The 20,245-nt window shown below is 49.3% G+C and overlaps 1 protein-coding gene across 1 annotated transcript; it reads left to right on the top strand.

Annotated features, from left to right (window-relative positions):
• The first annotated feature begins 3,363 nt into the window (after nucleotides 1–3,363).
• Nucleotides 3,364–17,245, top strand: Minar1 (membrane integral NOTCH2 associated receptor 1). Its single transcript, XM_090321358.1, has 3 exons — nucleotides 3,364–5,503; nucleotides 7,218–7,472; nucleotides 16,660–17,245. Exons 1-3 carry the CDS (start codon nucleotides 3,425–3,427, stop codon nucleotides 16,855–16,857), a joined length of 2,532 nt encoding a protein of 843 aa, XP_090177484.1. The 5' UTR covers nucleotides 3,364–3,424; the 3' UTR covers nucleotides 16,858–17,245.
• The last annotated feature ends 3,000 nt before the right edge of the window (nucleotides 17,246–20,245 follow it).

Genomic DNA, 20,245 nt, shown 5'->3' with positions numbered 1-20,245 from the left:
TAAAAATTGTATCCACCCCCCTCCAAAAAAAGGAAGCCTTGGCAGCAGGTGAAGTCAGATCTGCTGTGGCCATCAAGCCAGAGTATGGCAGTAGGCTGCAGCTCAGAGCCCCATTTCGTGCTCTGAAAGATGGGTGAATTATGGAGCAGGCACAGGGTTGAGTAAGAATATTTTCTGACTCGGTTTTGCTGCGCCAGTTCCATGATACTAGCGTTTATCCTTAGTGTTTTCTTTTTCTTCGCCCCGTGCTGGGTTGTTCGTGGCAGAAAGGGAAGATTCAGCAGTTAAAGGAATTGGTAGACGTGAAATGCAGAGTTCATCTTCAAGAAGCAATCCAAGAAATTATAGCCTACATTGTGTTTCTTCTGGTCTGTGTGTTTGTGTGTGTGTATGTGTGTGTGTGTGTAGTGTGTCGGGGGTGGGGAGGGAGAGGGAGAGGGAGAAGAAGAGGGAGGGAGGAATTGAACTTAGGGCCTGGCTGAGTTTTCTTGCTCAAGACTGAGCAAGAGCCACTGCTCTACTTCCAGCTTTTTATTTATTCATTTATTTTTTTTTAATTTATTTTTTGCCAATCCAGGGCCTGAGCACCTTGGATTTTCTCAAGGCTAGAACTCTACCACTTGAGCCTCAGCACCACTTCTGGATTTTTTTTTCTATGTATGTGGTACTGAGGAATGGAACCCAGGTCTTCGGTGGTTCATTGGAGATAAAAAAAAAAAGAAAAAAATGTATATATATATATATGTTTCATGGACTTTCCTGCCCAGGCTGGCTTTGAACCCTAATCCTCAGAACTCAGCCTCCTGAGTAGCTAGGATGATAGGTGTGAGCCACCTGTGCCCGGCTCATTCAAGGGTTATGGATGGCTGTGGCAGGGCTGGGTGTTGTGTCGAAGGCATGGGTTCCCCAAGAATGTGCTCAGTCAGGGTCAAAACCCATCAAGGAAAAAGCATGCCAGGGGGTTGGAGGCATGGATCACTGGCAAGAGCCCAGGAGTGGAAGGATGAGATGGGACCCATAAAACAATAAAGAAAAGAAATCTGTCAGGGCCCACACTGGCATTTGTGGAAAGGGCTGAGCTCAGGGCTGTGAAAGCACACAGGGAATGGCAACCCACTGATGAGCTGGAAGAAATCTCAGCTTCCCCCAGAAAATGAGTTGAGCCTCTGTGAACTGAGTCAGTGCAAAACAAATCAGTCATGAAGCTGGGTGCCAGTGGTTCATGCCTGTCATCCCAGGAGGCTGTGATCTGAGGATCGTGGTTCAAAACCAGCCTGAGTAGGAAAGTCTACAAGAGTCTCATTTCCAAAGACCCACCAAAAAGGCCAAAATGATGCTGTGATTCAAGTGGCAGAGCACCAGCCTTGAGTGACAGTGCAAAAAAGAAAATCAATTATCAGAAGTCAGGTAAACAGTGAGTTGGGAGCAAATGGTCATTGGAATCTGACTGAATTTGACCCAAATTTGACAAGATCTGTATGACTTTCAGGAGCTTCATTATTATTATTTTTAACCAAGGAGTTTCACACTTTACTCACATGTGAATGGTGAAATGTTTGGTTGGAGGTGTTTCATTTTCCCATTCTAGAACAGTTCCCATTGCTTTTCCCTTCCTAAGCCAGGCTCATTATTTGGTAATTATAAAAGAGAAGGTGGGAAATTATTCAGAATTACAATTCCAGTAAAATCATTGGGTACGTTCCCGTGCTTTATATATTGTAGATTTTTCCTGCAGGAGCATCTATTATTGTCAGAACTTTAGCCAGTGCACGCTTAATAGTCGTGTACTAGCCAAGTGGCTCACGCTTCTTTATCCCAGCTACTCAGGAGGCTGAGATCTGAAGATGGTGGTTCAAAGCCAGCCCAGGCAGGAAAGGCCATGAGGCTCTTTATCTCCAAGAAACCAGACAAAAACCAGAAGTGGAGCAGTGGCTCAAGTAGCAGAGTACTAGCTTTGATGGAATAAAAACTAAGGAACAGTACCCAAATCCTGAGTTCAAGCCCTAGTACTGGCACACACACACACACACACACACACTCTTCATTATATGTCTATTTCATATGAAAAGAAAAGCTAAATTGTTGCTACTTGGATGATATGCATGATGAGATGTGGAGAGAAGGGAAAATGTACAGATGTCTGTAATTTTCTTCAAAGTACTTAAAAAATAGTAAAATGGCTTGCTGACAGACAGATATAGGATCGAACAAATATAGCAACATGTTCATAGTGCAATCCAGTTGGTGGATATGTGATTATTTGTTTTGCATGGTAAAATGGTAGGGAAAAGAGATTGGATGTATCAGAAGTCAGGTGCTTGCTGGCTTACATTTATAATCTTGCCTCTTTGGGAGGCTCCTGATTCAAGGCCAGCCTGGAGAGAAATGTTTGTATAACCCCCTCCTCCATGTAGAACCGAGCTGTGCACCACATACCTTCATCCCAGGCTATGTGGAAGGCAGAGATTGGGAAAACTGTGTTTGTAGACGCTTATATGCAGAAACATCAAGAAGATTCCATCACTCATACCTGCAGTAGTGAGTGCCTGTCAGCCAGAAACTTTGAGAAACTTCAAACAGGCAGATCACAGTTCAAGTGAGACCCCTAGCTGAAAAGTAACGAGTGAAGCCAGGTGCTGGTGGCTCATTTCTGTCATCCTAACTACTCAGGAGGCTGAGATCTGAGGATCACGGTTCAAAACCAGCCAGGGCACTAAATTCCGTGAGACTCCTGTCTCCAGTTAACCACCAGAAAACTGGAAGTGGCGCTGTAAGGTGGTAGAGCCTTGAGCTGAAGAGCTCAGGGACAGCGTCCAGGCCCAGAGGTCAAGTCCCATGAACAAACCAAAAAACAGAAAGCGAAAAAGAGGGCTGGAAGAACTGTGCCAGCCTAGCAGGGCACACAGCCCGAGTTCAAATCCTAGTACTGTCAAAGGAGATGGGGGAAAGAATCCAGAAACATCCATTTGAAAACCCAAGCAAAATCATTATTAACATCTTGATACCCACAATGTTCTTTCATTTTTATCTTCAATCTCACTCTCATCTGTCTATCCATGTCCATCTATGTATGTATGCGTGTATCTACCAACCTACCTATATATTTATCTACCTATACTGGGATTTGAACTCAAGGCCTGAGTTTTTGTTTACTCAAGTCCAGCACTCTATTACTGGAGCCAGAGAGCCACTCCTGGTTTTCTGGTAGTTCACTGGAGATCTCATGGACTATCCTGCCCAGGCCGAACTTGAATGCTGCCCCTCAGTTCTCAGCCTCCCTCGTGGGTGAGATTCCAGGTGTGAGCCACGGCGCCCAGCCTGCACATGTGCGTGTTTAACCTGTTCCTCCTCATCTCTAGGCCTTGTCCCTGTCATAGCCCGCCAGGAGTCTCAGTGCAGCTGACAGCTTCCAGAATCCCAGAACATGGAGGCCACTCAAGAAACATCCCTCTTCCTGGAGAAGATTCTGGAAGAGCTGGACCACAAGCAGGGCACGGTCTCCTACCAGGAGCTGTGTGCATCCCTGTGCAGCCGGCTGGACCTGTCTCAGCTGGCCAGGCTGAGGGGCGCCCTCTTCTACACCGCCTGCCTGGACCCCAACTTCCCTGCCTCGCTGTTCAAGGACAAGATGAGCTGTGCAGGGAGCAGCCCGCAGGCCAAGAAGCTGGCAGTGGCCGCCGACATCCTGTCCATCTTCAACCTGGTTCAGGTGGGTGTGACCCCCAGGGACAAGCTTCAGGCTGGTGGACAGAAGGGACGCAAGAAAGGAGGGGGGTCCTTCCAGGCCTGTAGGCCGGACCCAGAGCTCTGCGACCCAGCTGAGTGTGAACCCCTCAACTGCGAGCTCCACGAGAGATCCTTCAGCCGGGGGTACCCCACTCGACAGTCCTCCAAGTGCCAGAAGGCCGACTGTCCCCCGTTTGTCCCAGATGCAGAGCCTAACTTCCTGTTGGGGTCCAGGAAGGAGGCGAAGCATCGGGTGTCCTCGCTGGACCGGCTGCAGGCCGGGGCCCCCTACCCCGTGGGTGGCCCACAGCCGTGTGAGATGCAGAGGACCTGCTTCCCCACCAGCGTGGACAGCGAGTCTGTCTCAGATCCGGATTCCCTGGCCCACAAGGAGACCTTTGTCCCCCGCGAGCCACCCTACCTGGCTCCATCCTGTGTGGACAAAAGGAACATCTTCAAAGATGACTTCCACAACCTGGTGGCCGCGTCCCCCGCCCTGCTGCGGCCCTCCAGCAAAGCAGAAAGAGACCACGGGGAACCCCAAAGGCGAAAGGAACCCCACAAAGCTCCCTTCTTTAACCACAGCTTCGAGATGCCCTACCACAGCCAGTACCTGAGCCCCGGGTACTCCCCGAATCCCGACCGCAGGCGAGCCAAGCACGAAAGCCTGGATGACCTCCAAGCCTCCACCTACTTCGGCCCCACCACCCCAGTGGTGGGCGGCCCGGGGGCCCGGCGCTGCCCGGGGAAGCCCAGCAAGCAGACCCCGTGGCCGGCCAAGAGCTGGAGCCTCAACACGGAGGAGGTCCCCGACTCGGAGCACCCCGTCTTCCGCAGGCAGCCCTCGGAGGAGAAGCCGCCCTTCTCCAATCTTGGCAGCCAGACCCCCAACTTCTCAGCCCCGGAGAGGCGCCCCGCGTTCCTGATGGCCCAGGAGCCCGCGTCGCTTCTCCCCGTGGGCTATGCCAAGGCCGGCGGGCCGGCCCCCCGGGACCTGGAGTTCCAGGACCCGGCCGCGGGCGCCGCCGGGCTGGGCTCGGACACCAGCAGCGTGGGCACGCAGACTGACCAGCTCCCGCCCGAGCCGCAGAAGCCTCCGGACCGGTGCGACGCCCCCCAGGCCCAGTACGGCGACCCGCTGGCCAGGAAACCCTCGGACGCCGACTCCGAAGTCGTCAGTGATGACATCAGTGACATTTTCCGGTTCCTGGACGACACCGGGCTGGTGCAGTCCTCCTGCTACAACAGCACCGGCTCTCTGTCCCAGCTCCCCAAGTCGGACGGCGACAGCTCGCCCGAGGGCCGCCGCCGGGGCGGCGCGGCGGGCGGCGCGGAGGGCGCGCGGCCCTCGGAGGCCGAGCTGCAGGCCAGCGTGTGCAGGCTGGTGCGGAGGCTCGGCGACATCGAGCGCAAGCTGGAGTCCCTGTCCGGGGTCCGCGAGGAGATCTCCCAGGTCCTGGGCAAACTGAACCAGCTGGACCAGAAGATCCCGCCTCCGGAGAACCCGCCCTCCCCGGCCGCCGAGCCCCCGCCCGCCTGGGGCGGCCCCGACGCCGCCGCCGCCGCCGGCCGCAGCGAGAGCCTGCGGGTGCGCGCCCTGCGGAGGAGCCTCTGCGCCCGGCCGTCCTCGCGGTCTCTGACCGAGGAGAACAGCGCCACCGAGTCCAAGATGGCCAGCATGGCCAGCTCGCCCGGGGACTGGCGCGCGCTGCCCCGCGCCCGCCGCCCCAGCGCCGGCGAGCCGCCCCACGGCGCGGGCCCCGCCGACGACAGGAAGGTGATTGGGCCCCTCCGCGCCCGCCCCGCCCCCGGCCGCCGCGCCGGCCAATCACCGCCGAGCTCGCGAGCGGGGTGGGGGGGCGCACAGGGGTCAGGACGGGGGCGGGGGCGGGGGCGGTTGGAGGGGTCAGGAGGGGGCGCAGGGGTCAGGAGGGGGGTAGAGGGGTCAGGAGTGCGCACGGGCCAGGATGGGGATGGAGGATCAGGAGAGGGCGCAGGGGTCAGGTGGAGGTCAGGAGGGCTTGCAGGGGTCGGGAGAGGGGGAGGGATGAGGAGGGAGTCAGGAACGGGGGTGGAGGGGTCAGGAGGGCGCGCAGGGGTAAGGACGGGGGCGGTTATAGGGGGTCTGAGGGGTCAAGAGGGGGCCTGAGGGATCAGGAGGGGGCTGGGGGAGTCAGGATGGGGGCTGGAGTGATCAGGATGGGGTGGAGGGATCAGGAGGGTGTCAGGATGGGTCAGGACAGGATCAGGAGGGTATCAGGGTGGGGGGGGTTGGAAGGCTGGCCTGCAGGTTCAGGAGACAGGTGGGGGCCCTCCTCACCCCTTCCTACCCTCCTCTCCCTTTCCCAATCCTCCCCTCCTCTCTCCTGCTCTCCCCTGCTCTCCCCTGCTCTCCCCTCCTCTCCTCTCCCCTGCTCTCCCCTCCCTCCCCTCTCTCCCCTCTCTTCCCTTCCTTTCCTCCCTTCCCTCCCTACCTCTTTCTCCCCTCCTCTCCCTTCCCTCCCTTTCTCTCTTTCCCCTCCTCTCTCTTCCCTCTCTCCTATCCCTTTCCCTCTCCTCCTCTCCCTTTTCCCTCCCCTCCCCCTCTTCCCTCCCTCCTCCTTCCTTCCTATCCCCTCTGCTTCCCTCCCCTCCTCTCCCTCCCCTCCTCTCCCTTCCCTCCCCTCTTCTCTTGTTCCTTTCCCAACCCTCCTCTCCTCTTCTTTCCCCTCCCCCTATTCTATTCCTCTCCGTTCCTTTCTCTTCTTCTCCTCCCTCTCCCCAGCATTTTCCTCCCTCAGCTCTCCTCCCTTCTCTTCCTGTCTTCCTCTCTCTTTCCCCCTCCCTCTCTACCTTTGCCATCTTTTTTTTTAATTCTCTCTCTTTGCTGTTGTTGGCCTTGAACTCAGGACCCTGAGCTCTTGTTTCATTTATTCACTCAAGGCTATCGCTCTCTACTTGAGCCACAGCTCCACTTCAGGTTTTCTGGTATTCACTGGAGATGAGAGTCTCCCAGACTTTTGTGGCCAGGCTGGCTTTGAACCATGATCCTCAGATCTCAGCCTCCTCAGTAGCTGGGGTAGCAGGTGGGAGCCACTGCGCCCTCCTTGTCCCTTCTGAAACCATGAGGATATTTTCCTTTTTTTTTTTCTTTTTGCATTCTAAGATAAATGGTTAATAAGAAAAGATGAATTAAGAAGTGAGTAATGGCCAGGAGTTTGGCCTAGTGGTTAAAGTGCTTGCCTAGCATGCATGAAGACCCGGGTTCGATTCCTCGGCACCACATACATAGAAAAAAGCCGGAAGTGGTGCTGAGGCTCAAGTGGTAGAGCTCTAGCCTTGAGAAAGTCCAAGGACAGTGCTCAGGCCCTGAGCTCAAACCCAGGACTGGCAGAGAAGAGAGGGAGGAAGAAAGAAAGAGAGAGCAGAAGAAACCGGTCACTTCCCAATTTCACACTGAGACCCAGTTGCCTCTGTGCCACCCTTCTAGAACTTTCTGTGCTCCTCTGCAGGCAGACAGACAGCATGACATCCCTTCACAGCACCGGCTGGCCAAGCAGCCCCAGGACGGCTTCCTGGTGGAGCAGGTGTTCAGCCCCCACCCCTACCCGGCCTCACTCCAGGCCCACAGGAAGAGCAACCCGCTGTACACGGACATGCGTGTCACCGAGGTGGCCGAGGTGAAGCGGGGCCAGCCGGCCTGGACCCTGGATGAGTATGTGCGGAATGCTGGCGACAAGGGCAAGCTGGCCGCCCTGGACCTGCAGGTGTGCCTCTTGGGCCCCGGGCCCCGGCCAGGTGTCCCAGGCCTATGCATAGCAATGTCTCCTGCATGGCTTCCACCGGTCACCCTGGCCTGTCATCTGTGAGCCCCTGCCCATGTGGGAAGCTTTGATCCACAAGAGATTAGCAAGGGAACTAGTGTTTTGTGGTTGTGGTTGTTGTTGTTGTTGGTGGTGGGTCTTGAACTCAGGGCCTGGGTGCTGTCCCTGAGCTCTTCAACTCAAGGCTAGTGCTCTACCACTGTGAGCCACAGAGCCACTTCTGGTTTTCTGGTGTTACATTGGACATAAGGGTCTCACGGACTTTCCTGCACAGGCTGGCTTTGAACTGTGATCCTCAGATCTCAGCCTCCTGAGTAGCTGGGATAACAGGTGTGAGCCACTGGTGCCCTGACTCCAGCTCTCTTATTGTGTTTATTGTGTCCCTATGTGGCACAGAGCAGTGTCTTTCTGTCGCACTGCCTCTCCCCCCACTTTCCTGCTGCCAGCAGGTAAGATCAAGAGTTGAATCTCTCTCAACTGCCTGCCATGCACCTGCACCCCAGATGCCACACTGCAAGTTTGTGGCTGCGAGCCCATGGCCAGCCACCAGCCAGAAAACAGGGAGACAGGGCGGAATGACACATGCTTCCCCAAGATCACGGAAAGTGACTTTCAGAGAGGCAAAGTATAGGGAGAAGAAAGAATCAGAAAGTTTTTGACCCACCCTAGATCTGAGTGATTAGAATGTGCCACTGTGCCTAGAGCCAAAGAGCCACATACAACAGGTGTTTTTCAGGTGTCTCCCCAGGCTCTCCCTGGGCCCTTTCACGTCTCAGTCCCCCCCCCCCAGCCCCACCATGCCCACTGGAGAATGGCATCCAAGGCCTGGGACTGATTTTTATCCCAGGTATTTTGGAAGGCTTAATTAGTGTTCCAGGTATCCCTGGAAATCTCACTATTACCTCTGTGTTATGAGAGATTGCAGTTATTGAAAAAAATACTAATTAAAAAAATCATCTTTCCCAGGCTGGCTCTTGGGCAGAGAGTAGATTTGCAAAGCAGTTGATTCCCCCTTGCCTGAGAGGGGGAACCGAGGAAGCCAGCCCTGGAAGGCCGGGGCAGAGAGAGAAATTGGTTCCTTGCAGAATTGCCTGAGCCTAGCCGGCTCTTTGTGGGTGCTATCCTGGTCCCCACAACAACAGACCAGTCTTTCAGCAAACCCGGCCCGTCTTGAGTTCATCTCTTCCTTCTCAAGCATTCACCTACTGAAGGCCTTTTCCACCCAGGAGAGCACAACGGCACGCGCATGTGCGTGGATGTGTGTGCATGGGTGCATGCATCTGTGAGTGCACACGGGTGAGGTGTGTGTGTGTCTGTGCATGGGTGTAAAATGGTGGGGGGGGGGCTGTAGTGAAAGGGATGCTGGTGGGATTGGGCCTGCAGGAGATGGGATGCAGAGCTGTGTCAGGAGGTACTCAGCAGGGGGATACTGAGTTATCAGTACTCTGGAATGCACACGGCACACCCCAGGCAAACAGTGGAGGGGATTTTTCTCCCTGGCACAAGTGGAGTTAGGAGAGAGCAGGGACTGCGCAGCCACCAGGAATCAGTTCTGGGGAGACACCACGGCCATTGCCAGGCCAATAAGCCCCCCCTCCCTACCCCGCACTGTGCCTTTTTCTAGAATATTCTCTAAGGGACCCAGCAAAGCAGCAAACAACAGATCTGGATAGCCGGTGGAAAATTACTTGTCTATTACTGGTCTAATTATTATTAATTAAAGTTATTAATATTATTTAGGCCAGGGTTTGAACTCAGGGCTTTGGGCACTGTCCCTTAGGCTTTTCTGCTTAAGATGGCACTCTACTATCTGAGCTATACCTCTTCTTCTGGCTCTTGGGTGGCTCATTGGGAACCAGTGTCTTTTTGTTGTTGTTGTTGGTTGTGGACCTTGAACTCAGGGCCTTGGCTCTGTCACTGAGCTCTTCAGCTTGTGCTCTACTACTTCTGGTTTTCTGGTGGTTCATTGGAGATCACAGTCTGACAGACCTTTGTGCCAGGCTGGCTCTGAACCGCGATCCTCAGGACTCAGCCTCGTGAGTGGCTAGGATGACAGGCGGGAGCTAGCAGCATCTGGGTTGAGGTTATTTTTAAGTATTTAAAGGGTTTGCTCTATTATGTTTTGATGGCTCTGGGCTTTGAACTTGGGACCTTGCACTTGCCAGGCAGGTACTCCACCGTGTAAGCCATGCCCCCAGCTCGGTTCTTGCCAACATAGTATTGCTTTTACGCCCTGGCTGAATTGGACAGTGGTCCTCCTGTTTGTGCCTCTGTCATTGAGAATGGCAGGAATACCCCACAGTGTAGCCCCTGTGCTTCCCCTGTAGGTTATAGGTAGAAACCACTGCCCGTAACCATGGGCTGAGATGGAGTCATGCACACACCTTTGGGGCCTTAGCTGGCCTCAAACTCACATCCTCTAGCCTTTGTGCCTCCCCAGTAGCTAGGATAGTGGGCCTCAGACATCATGTCCAGCCAGTTTCTCAATCCCCTCAGTGTGTGAGCCATTGCATGTTCCCGTGTTTGTGGACATTAAACAGTCCAGGAAAACCCCCCTGAGCCAATGTTTGGTGTATGTTTTGGAGATGTTGATGCCTTCCCTCAGAACCGTAGGGAGCTATTGCTTTTAGGTGACAGATTATTAAACATTTGCCATAAAGCAAGAACTTCATGGCAGTAGATGATAGAGCTGTTGGCACAGAAAGGGTTGCATGGACTGTGTAGGATAAATATGATATTTCTCTGGCAGATTGTGAACTCATCTCTGCCAGCCTGGGAGACAGATGTGAGGAGGGGCTGCCTTCTTACAGAAATGGCACCAAATTCAGAATTTCCGGTGATTAAGTGGAGTGTTGGGAATTTTCCCACCAGGGCTGGCTTTGAACCATGATCCCCATTGTTGTGCCCTGAGATGGGGTCCCCAAAGAAAACCACCTGCATTGAGGTATCTGAAATGCAAAAGCAAGGTTTATTGCAGGTTACAAGCCAGGCAAGGAACTGCGAAGGAGTTCCCAGTCAGGGTCTACACAGTCTTTTTAAAGGCAAAAATCACAGATTTACAGCCATTGGGGGGGGGTCAGGTGAGATAAAGGAGGGATTAGGGAACTCCCTGGGCTAATGGCCCATTCCACTGTCAGAGAGTAGTTTTATGGCTTAGAAAACAAATGCCATCCCTTGAATTTACCTGAGTTTTGGTTAATTTTAACACAAGTCAGTTCCTGGGATTTAATGGCACCACAATTCTGTTTCTTTAATTTATGTGCGCTTTTGGGTCACTCATACTTTATATAAACAGCAAGATGGTTACTACCTGGGAATGGGGGTGCTCTTTTTTTTTTTTTTTTGGCTCCTCATTCCCCACTTTTTTTTTAGCCTAGTCAAATCCTTGGCTATTTACCTCAGTTCAAACGGTGTTATACCAGGTATGTAGGATCATCAGTTTTATAACTCTGATCCTCTTTGTTTTACTAAGGACATCATTGCATTAATTACACACGGGCCAGTCAACAGTAACAGTAACATTAAAATAATCACCGGAGGGCCAATAGTGGCAGAGGATTAGGGAAGTTGCCCAGGGGGCCAGTTTTACAACCTCTCATATCATCCTTGAGACCCCTGTCTCTCCCTTTCTTGCTCATCTAGTCTCCTCTTTACAGCTGCCAGGGTATCTTTTTATTACTCTAGCTCGCTCAAAAGCAACCTTCTTCTCCCAGGGCGACACTCAAACCTCTAGAAACAATATGTCTAGTCCTCTTCTGTTCTGGAGGACAACTTTAGCTAGGGACCTCAGTGAGTCAGTGAGCTTGTGGATTGACTAATGCATACGTCTCGGGTCAGCATCTGTTTGGGACCCAAGAATGTCAAAGTCCATCTCTCTGGGAGTCTGAAAGTCCAGGATCCTCTCAAGTTGTCTTCACCTGGGCGTGATGAGTCCAGTAGTTCTTTACTGGAAGCCAGCTGATGAACATGTCCTAAAACGGACTTGTGAGGCCTGTAAAGCTCGATTGAATCAGGGTTAGCATTATAAATGGCTCCTGGGGCTGCCTCTGGATACCAGAGATAACACATGGCCTGGGGAGAAGTGTCAACAATTGTTATCAGATGCGGGCAGCAGACAGCATTCTCTGGTTTAGAGGGGCATAGAGCGTGCCCTCCCAGTTCTGCACCCAAGAAAGCCCTCACAATTAGGAAATATACACCCAAGCATAGCAACTCCTCAGATGGGCACAAAGAATAGTTCCACATCAGTATACCAATTCTAACCCTGTTTGTATTATGGCTAACTCAATTACATGCCAATTTTACTTGTAAGCTCAAGACATGCTCATACCATCTACATACAGGAACTCTCTAGGATTTGTCTTTCTCCCTTTTTGTAGAACAAACATAAGACAATTCTTTCCAGATCCTCCCTTATCCATAAACTATTCTTCTGTTTTCTCCATTCCTTTCCAAAGGTTTTCTTTACTAACCTTTTTCTCTCTTCTTTACCTGGCTATAGCCCTCATTCCCATTTAGCATCTCCCACGTCTAGGCTGTTCAGCACTGCATGGAAAATTCCCTTCACCCATCCAGAGTCACCATAATGGCTGCAAACACATAGGGGACTTTGAATTTAGCACAGAATGTCCCATCAGCAAGAGTTTAGTTCCAGTCCTCTCAGGAAACAGCTGTGGGTTGGTGGTGGAATCAGGCAGGACAGAATATGTGGCAGCAGCCTCATCTCTCCAATGGAATGTCACACCTCCTGCTGGGTCGCCTGCAAATTTCTAAAGAAGCTTAACCTAAGGCCTGACTTTGGTGAATTCTCCCAATGATTCCCTGGTTGCTTTACCTGAGCACACTCATTTTTTTCAGGCTGGCACCCCATTAGTTTTAAAGACAGTATAGGGTTGAGAATCCAAAGTAATACCAGGGTGACAACTTTCAGTAACCAGATTGAACGAGGCTAGGATTCTCTAGACAGGCACAGAAGACTTGAACCTGTAGCCATTCCCCACAAGTGCAGTCTCCACTCTTGCATATCTGCTATTTTTTCCATGCCTCTAACTTATCCTGTCTTAATTTTTAAAAAACAACTTTTTGGTCCCTTCATCTAAAGGGGATTGATGGGTGACGATTCGTCTTCTGTAACTTCTCCAAGCTGACTCAGGGACGTTGTCTCTACACCTAGCCAGGGACCCTAAAAGCTTAGCTCATTTTACCAAGAGGTTGCCAGGATTACGTATCAGGAGCAATATTTTACTCCAAATTAGATATAGTCAACATTTAACAGCTGCACAAAACTTTTCTTTGGCTACAATAATGTAGCTTACTTAGCACCCATTTGCAAAGGCATTTTCTTGATTGAGGAACTTTATCTTTGTGACTCTAACTATGCTTCAGTTGTCAGATCTAAACAAATCAATAGGGACACAAGCCTCAGATCCACAAACTTTCCTGAATTTGTGGCTGGTGTCAAATCAGAATTCGCTCAGTTAGGGCTTTAAATTACCCACTATCACAGATGATTGACAAGTTCCTGCCCAGTTATGAAAGGCATGGGCATTAGTAAGGCATGCTTACAAATTATTCTATGACCTCCTGGCTCTGAATAATTTTGAATGGCCAAGCACAAGTGACTCTAGAATTGCCATCCAAGCAGAGGCTCACTGCATCTGGATGCTTTATTGCTTTTGTCCCAGTAGTGTCTCACACAGGGATAAATGTCCCATTGGCATTTCACTTTGTTGGTTGCTGGACTTGAACTCGGGGCCTGAGCGCTGTCCCTCAGCTCTCCAGCTCAAGGCTACCACTCTGCCACTTTGAGCTGCAAAGCAACTCTATCTCGCTAGCAGTCTGCTGCTTGATTAGACGCCACAGTCTCACAGGGACTTTGCTTTGCCCGGGCTGGCTCAGAACTGCAGTTTTCAGATCAATGAGTCCTTTATAAGGCCATTTTAGTTCCAATTAAAGCAACAAGGTGGTCAACACAGAAATAGTCTCTAAGCATGATCTTACCTGGAACTTGGTGAGGGCCAAAATTACATCTGAATAAGGATCTGCTGTTTTCCTCCATGGGTCTGCTGGAAATTGCTATAAAGTAACTTACAAGAGCAAGCTGAAATAGCATTTAAGCAATCATTTTGGTAGTCCTAATTTTCCTTTTTTCTCTCTCTTTTTTGAAACAAACATTTAGGACAACTTCGCTTTCAAATTTTATTCAGAAACCCATTTCTAATGTTCTTTAAAACTTTTATGAGGGGCCGGGAGTTTGGCCTAGTGGTTAAAGTGCTTGCCTAGCATGCATGAAGACCTCGATTCAATTCCTCGGTACCACATACATAGAAAAAAGCCAGAAGTGGTACTGAGGCTCAAGTGGTAGAGCTCTAGCCTTGAGAAAGTCCAAGGACAGTGCTCAGGCCCTGAGCTCAAGCCCAGGACTGGCAAAAAAAAAAAAAAAACTTTTATGATATTTGCTTAAACACTTAACACTTTAGTCTTTATTTGCATTTGAAAAACCTTTAAGGGCTCAAAGAACTCCCTTTGCTTCCAGGCCTCTAGGGCTCAAGATACTCCCTTCACCTTTTAGAAGAGGCTTTTTTTTTCTTCTGCAGTTTAGGTCGCTGCCTAGAAGGAAACTTAGTTTCCTTCTTTTTCTAAAATACGTTCAATTGCAATCCAGTAACATGAAACCAAATCATTCCTTTTAAAAACTCTTTTCCCCAATTTAATACATTTTAGGGGGCAGTTTAAGAAACACTATTCACATCACCTCTGACATTGATAAACAAATTCTGATACTTATTTCCAAATTTTAACTCAAGGTAATAAATTCCTAATTCCCTAATACCTCTGTGCTAAACAGGATACAATGTTTACAATGTAAACAGCTCTATGCATTACAGTACCAGATTTTTTAATGCAGATTTCTGAATCTTTAGTAAAATAGCCAGTTCCTCTTTAAAATAATGCAATAATCCTTTGAGACATTGGAAACATTCAAACCTAATACTTTTCATGAAGTTCAAACTTAGATTTACCCAATTGCCTTTGTGTTTCGAGTATAAATTTACCCATTATGTTACATAGCATGCTGAAAATTTAACCTTGAACTTGTTCACTCACATTCATACATACATTCATACTCAAAGATCTTAAATTGCGCAAAATTAATATCGGCCGTTCATTTTCCAGAAGTTTTAGTATCATAAGAGTTTTGCCAATCTTACTCTTGTAGGTGAGAACCAGGTTCAAAACAAAACTTTTTCACAAGACAACCTAATTACATAAGGAATTTAACAAATGGGGGGTAGGGAGAGAGGCAGAAATGTAAAGGGTTTTGAGTTGGGGCCACACGCTCTTGTACACGAGCTGTAGATAATCAAACTTAAGCAAAAATTCAACATCATCTAGGTCAGTTAATAGATCAGTCTGGAGACTAGGAACCATGGGTAATAGGGAGAATTCCTTACTCTAAATAGAGCAAAAAGAAGAAGTGACACCAGTCTGCGCCAGTCTCTAAGGCCAATTTTGTTAAAGTCTCTTTTAGGGTCCGATTCATTTTTTCTATCTGTCCTGAACTCTGGGGTCGGTAAGCACAATGCAACTTCCAATCTGTCCCCAGTGCAGAGGCTATTCCCTGACTTACTTTTGAGACAAAGGTTGAAAGTCCTTCTATTCTTGGGGTATTCTTTGGCCCAGTGCCCTTCTTTCTTGCAATAAGCACATTGGTTTTTCCCTAATTTCAGTCTTCTGTTTTCATCCTCTGGCTTGCCAACGGTGGCTAGGAGCACCTGCTCCATTTGCCTTTGCTGTCCATCCAAAATCCTTTTTATTTGCCTCTCCTGTCTTCTATCTCTCCTATCTTTCCTTTCTTCTCGTTGCTCATCAGTTTCTCTTTTATTATATACTTTCTCTGCCATAGCTACTAGCTCTCTTAATCCTTTCTCGCCTAGTCTTTCCAAGGACTGCAATTTCTTCCTGATGTCTGGCGCGGCCTGGTTGATAAAGGCTAAAATAACTGCTTGTGTGCTCTCTTCCAGCTCAGCATCATAAGGGGTGTACCGCTTGAAGGCTGCCATGAGTCTCTCTAGATAAGCTGCTGGACTTTCAGTAGCACCCTGCTTAACATCCTAAACGTTGGCCATATTGGTAGGCTTGCGAGCTGCAGCCTTGAGACCTGCCAACAGAGCCTGGCGATAGACCTGGAGCCGCTCCTTACCTCCTGCTTCATTGTAGTCCCAGTTGGGGCCTTCGGAAGGGAAGGCTATTGCAACCTGGGTAGGGCCTGTGATGGGGTCTCCATGGAGTCCGGGATTAGTTTCCTGGTGTTTTCCAGGATCCTGTTCCCTTTCCTCCAGGATCACTGTCCGGACACGTCTGTCCCAGTGAGAACCTGCCAGATACAGACGCGATCGCCACAGACTGAAAGTATAGACGGCAACAACACAGACCCAAACAGCAAGCGCTCTTACCGGTTACTGAGCAACAAACCTTCCGGGCTCCAGAGGGTCTCAGTGGGGTTCCTGGGGGATCCCACATAGGCCCCATGTTGGGCGCCAAAATGTTGTGCCCTGAGTCAGGGTCCCCAAAGAAAACCACCTGGATTGAGGCATCTGAAATGCAAAAGCAAGGTTTATTGTGGGTTACAAGCCAGGCAAGAAACTCCGAAGGCGGTTCCCAGTCAGGGTCTGCACAGTCGTTTTAAAGGTAAAAATCACGGATTTACAGCCATGGGGGGGTCAGGTGAGATAAAGGAGGGATTAGGGAACTCCCTGGGCTAATGGCCCATTCAACTGTCAGAGAGTAGTTTTATGGCTTAGAAAACAAATGCCATCCCTTGAATTTACCTGAGTTTTGGTTAATTTAACACAGATAGGTCAGTTCCTGGGACTTAATGGCACCCCAATTCTGTTTCTTTAATTTATGTGTGCTTTTGGGTCACTCATGAGATGGGTACTACCTGGGAATGGGGCGCTCTTTTTTTTTGGCTCCTCACCCATATCTCTGCCTGCTGAGTAGCTGGGATGACAGGCGTGATGATGGTGCCACCTGCAGCCACTGTGACTTCGTGAACTGGTTTCCCAGCCATCAGTGCGCATCCCTGACAATCTTATCTTTGCTTTTATTTTGTATTATTTCTTCTTAGACCCAAGAGTCCTTAAATCCAAACAACTTGGAATATTGGATGGAAGACATTTATACCCCGGGCTACGACTCGTTACTGAAGCGGAAGGAAGCTGAGTTCAGGCGAGCTAAGCTGTGTAAGATGGTGGCTCTGATTGTGGCTGCCGCCTGCACGGTCCTTCTGGTTATTGTGGTGCCCATCTGTACAATGAAGTCCTGAGACCCCATGCAGACACCCCTGCCTGGCCCAGCCCGCAGAGACCCCCTGTAAACAATCCTGCCCCTTGCAGCGTGGGTCTCCTGCTCAAAGCTATAGCCTGTGGGCAGAGAAACTGCCATCAGCATCTCAAGGTGACCTTCAAATCCATGACTTCCTGGAAAGAAGGCCACCTACTGTCAGCTTACACTCAAAGAAGCTCCGGTGCATTTTTTTGGGAGGGGAGGGGAAGTGCAATATATATGTATGTATTTTCTTTCTTCCCAAAAGAATGTAAAACAAATTGCATATTCTTAAGCAAAACAAAACAAAGATGGGTTGGGTTTTTCCTATTCTCTTGATGCTTCCCTGTGCAAAGTTGTAGGGAAGGTATTTAACAGCTGCTTTTTAGAGGGACTGGGGTTGGGGGGGCAAGGAATGGCTGGGGGGTCGGGGGCTCTGTTTTCCTGAATGCCCTGAAGCCACAGACAGGTAAGGCTATTAAAGATCGGATTCCTCAAAGACCTTTGATCAAGGGCTACTGGCCTCTCCTTGCCCTTCTGTCAAGGACACCAAAATGGCTGCCCTGAGAACATTCTAGATCTTTTCCTTGTAGCTAGGGTAGAAGATAACAGGGCCACCAAGACAGGTAGGGGGTGAATGCTGTTTATTTATTTACTTTTCTGTTTACTGAGGCCAGATATTCCAATTTGGAGACTTTGCAGTGGATCTGTCTCGGGGTGTGTGAAATAGCCTCCCCCCCAGTTCAGATCAGAGGTAGAGGCTGGGTCCCCCCACAGCAGCCTCCATCTTGTTCCGGCCTGGCGTCCTATGATTTGATTATTATGTTTTTACTTCTGTCTCCTTGGTGGCACCGAATTCTCTGGAAGGTGACATTGTGCCTTGAAGAACAGAGATGGAACTCTGACCTCTGATTTCCAATAGTGGCTTTTGTCCATTTTCATCTTGAGCCATTTTTTCAGTGGCTTAATAAAAAAAATATATACATATATATATACACACACACATATATATGTGTATATATATTTGAAAACTTGTTGTAAGATTGTGATAAAGGCCAGATCATCTCAATTAACCACCACACTCACTCCAATGTTGAACGCTTGTCAGCAGTGCCAAAAAAGAAATGTTACTGTCTATTTAACCATGTATCTATTGTTATATCTAACAAATATATCAACTGTTTTTTTTGTTTGTTTGTGGCCTTGTGTGTGAAGGAGGAGCTGTAGGAGTAGCCTTGGAACTTGATTGGCTTTGCCTGCCCAATGGTGCTTTGATACACAATGGGCAGGATGAATCCTTGCCAATATCTGCTGCTCATGTCTGGCAGACAGGTTGGGGGTGGGGGTGGGGTGAAATAAAAAGACTGATTGCTGAAGCCCACAGGCATAGATTGCTTGCGATAATGAAGTAGGGCAAACAATCCATCTTGCTAGTAAGAGCAGTCGCTGTTAAGACAGATTCCAGCCAGGGGAGTCTGGAAAGCCTCTTGATTTTTAAAATTCTATTTAAGGCAATGGAAGTCTAACATCTAAATGCTGTTTAGCTGGTAGGGGTCAAGTTTTATTGTCCCCTGTGAAAGGGGTGGTGGGTGCTGGGGTGTGGGACTCTCAGCTGTAAAGAATCTTGGTCACTAGTGGCTCACGCCTGGAATTCCAGCTACTCAGGAGGCTGAGATCTGAGGAGCTAGGTTTGAAGCCAGTCTGGGAAGAAAAGGCCAGGAGATATTGATCTCTAATGAATCACCAAAAAAAATAAATAAAAGCTGAAGCGGACCTGTGACTCAAGTGGTAAAGCACCAGCCTTGAAAAGGCTCAGGGCAGTGCCCAGGCCCTGAGTTCAGGCCCCAGTTCATATGCACACACACACACACACACACGTTTTTTAGAGCGCCTTACATTATCTATTTCTGTTGTCAGGTTTAAGTGTAGATTTTCAACTAAGTGACAGAAACCATTTATAATTGGAAAGAAAAAGCCTTGAGTTTCTATATTATTGCGTGTGGATAGAATTTGAGTCTTTCAGGGCTCCATTTTTGGACTGAGCACTTTAAGCTTGTCTCTTTGACCTCCATAAAGATGCCAGGTAACAGCCTTGGGTGTGGCTGTTCCCCTCCTTCCCACCTGAAGATTCTAGAATATGTTGCATGCAATCTTACTGTCCTTTCCTTTAGACCAGACCCCACTGCCCTTGAGGGAGTCTGGCTTCCGATGGGCCTGATCTGGGCCGTGTGCCCCGAGTATGTGTGTGTGTATTCCTGGAGATACCATTCAAACATGTCTGTGAAAGGACTCTAGAATTTTTCTTCTATCTTTTTCGCTCCCAGGAGGTCAGCAGGTCTTGGTTATTTGAACATCACACTCCCTTAGAGTATTCTAGAATGTAGGCCTCAGACCTAGGAATGGTGGCTTGCCTTGCCCTCCTCCCTCACAAGGGGTAGAGGAGCCGTCCCCGCAGCCCCAGGGCCCAGAAGCTGGTGTGAGAATGACAGATGTTTGCCATTTCCAGAATCTTCCACATCCCCAGGGTCTGTGGAAGGTGATAGGTGCATGGATTCTTTCCCCTCTGACCTCACACTTGTTCCAGGCCCCAGACACATGGTGACCGAATCCCTTACTCTGAAAACACAAAATGAGCAGCATTTTTCCAGGTCACGGATGTCAGCCATTTGCTGTCGTCTCTTTGTTAAATGACAGATGCGATGAAGTAAACAAAGCACTCTGGCCTCGCCCCTGTCTGGGTGATTTCAGCAGGTTGCTGCAGGGCCTGGTCATTCCCTGCATGGTTAGCTGAAGGAACATTCTGAAATCCCTGTTCCAGTTATCTGTGCCAATCCTGGTGCTTTTGTTTCTGGTGGCACCTCATTCGTTTGTTGTTTTATCTTTCCTTTTATCCATCTAAACATGTGGCCATGTTTGACCTTCTGATTCTGTAATCAACTTGCAAGAATCCTGTGGTCAATGGAGTGAACGCCAAACCAATCTCTCTTCTGTGATGTTGCACTGTGGAAATATGTACTTAACAGCCAGGCTAGGAAAACTGGAAGAATAATGGGTAATCCCCAGAAAAGAGGGGACTAGACATTTGTTAGGTAACTAGGAGAAATGTTACACAATTCCCTATTTATGCCTTATGAACGCAAGTGTGAAAAATGTGGCAAGACTGTATGTTCAGGAGCCTGAGGGACGGAAGGTGCTTGGAGAAAAGAGACGGAGTCTTTTCTATGATTCCTGAGGAGCACTAAGTCGTTTCTTGGTGCTGGATCTAGGTTATATAATACTAATAACTAAGCACATTTTTAGATCTTTTTTCAAATGGCTTGTGTAAACTTTGGTTAATGTACAACGGCTGGTTTGAAGCTCTTGTGTAAAAAATATGCCTCTTCAACTAT

This window comes from Megascapheus bottae, chromosome 30, assembly GCF_031878675.1.
Source record: "Megascapheus bottae isolate mThoBot1 chromosome 30, mThoBot2.hap1, whole genome shotgun sequence".
NCBI lineage: Eukaryota > Metazoa > Chordata > Mammalia > Rodentia > Geomyidae > Megascapheus > Megascapheus bottae.
The sequence above is the reverse complement of the archived record's forward strand: the minus strand, read 5'-3'. Positions and strand labels throughout refer to the sequence as shown.

Bases quoted from the DNA above. Each gene is read 5' to 3' on its own strand.
- Minar1 (XM_090321358.1), top strand. From the start codon at position 3,425: ATGGAGGCCACTCAAGAAACATCCCTCTTCCTGGAGAAGATTCTGGAA. The intron at 5,504-7,217 runs GTGATTGGGCCC...GCTCCTCTGCAG, and splicing joins GCCCCGCCGACGACAGGAAG to GCAGACAGACAGCATGACAT. The intron at 7,473-16,659 runs GTGTGCCTCTTG...ATTTCTTCTTAG, and splicing joins TGGCCGCCCTGGACCTGCAG to ACCCAAGAGTCCTTAAATCC.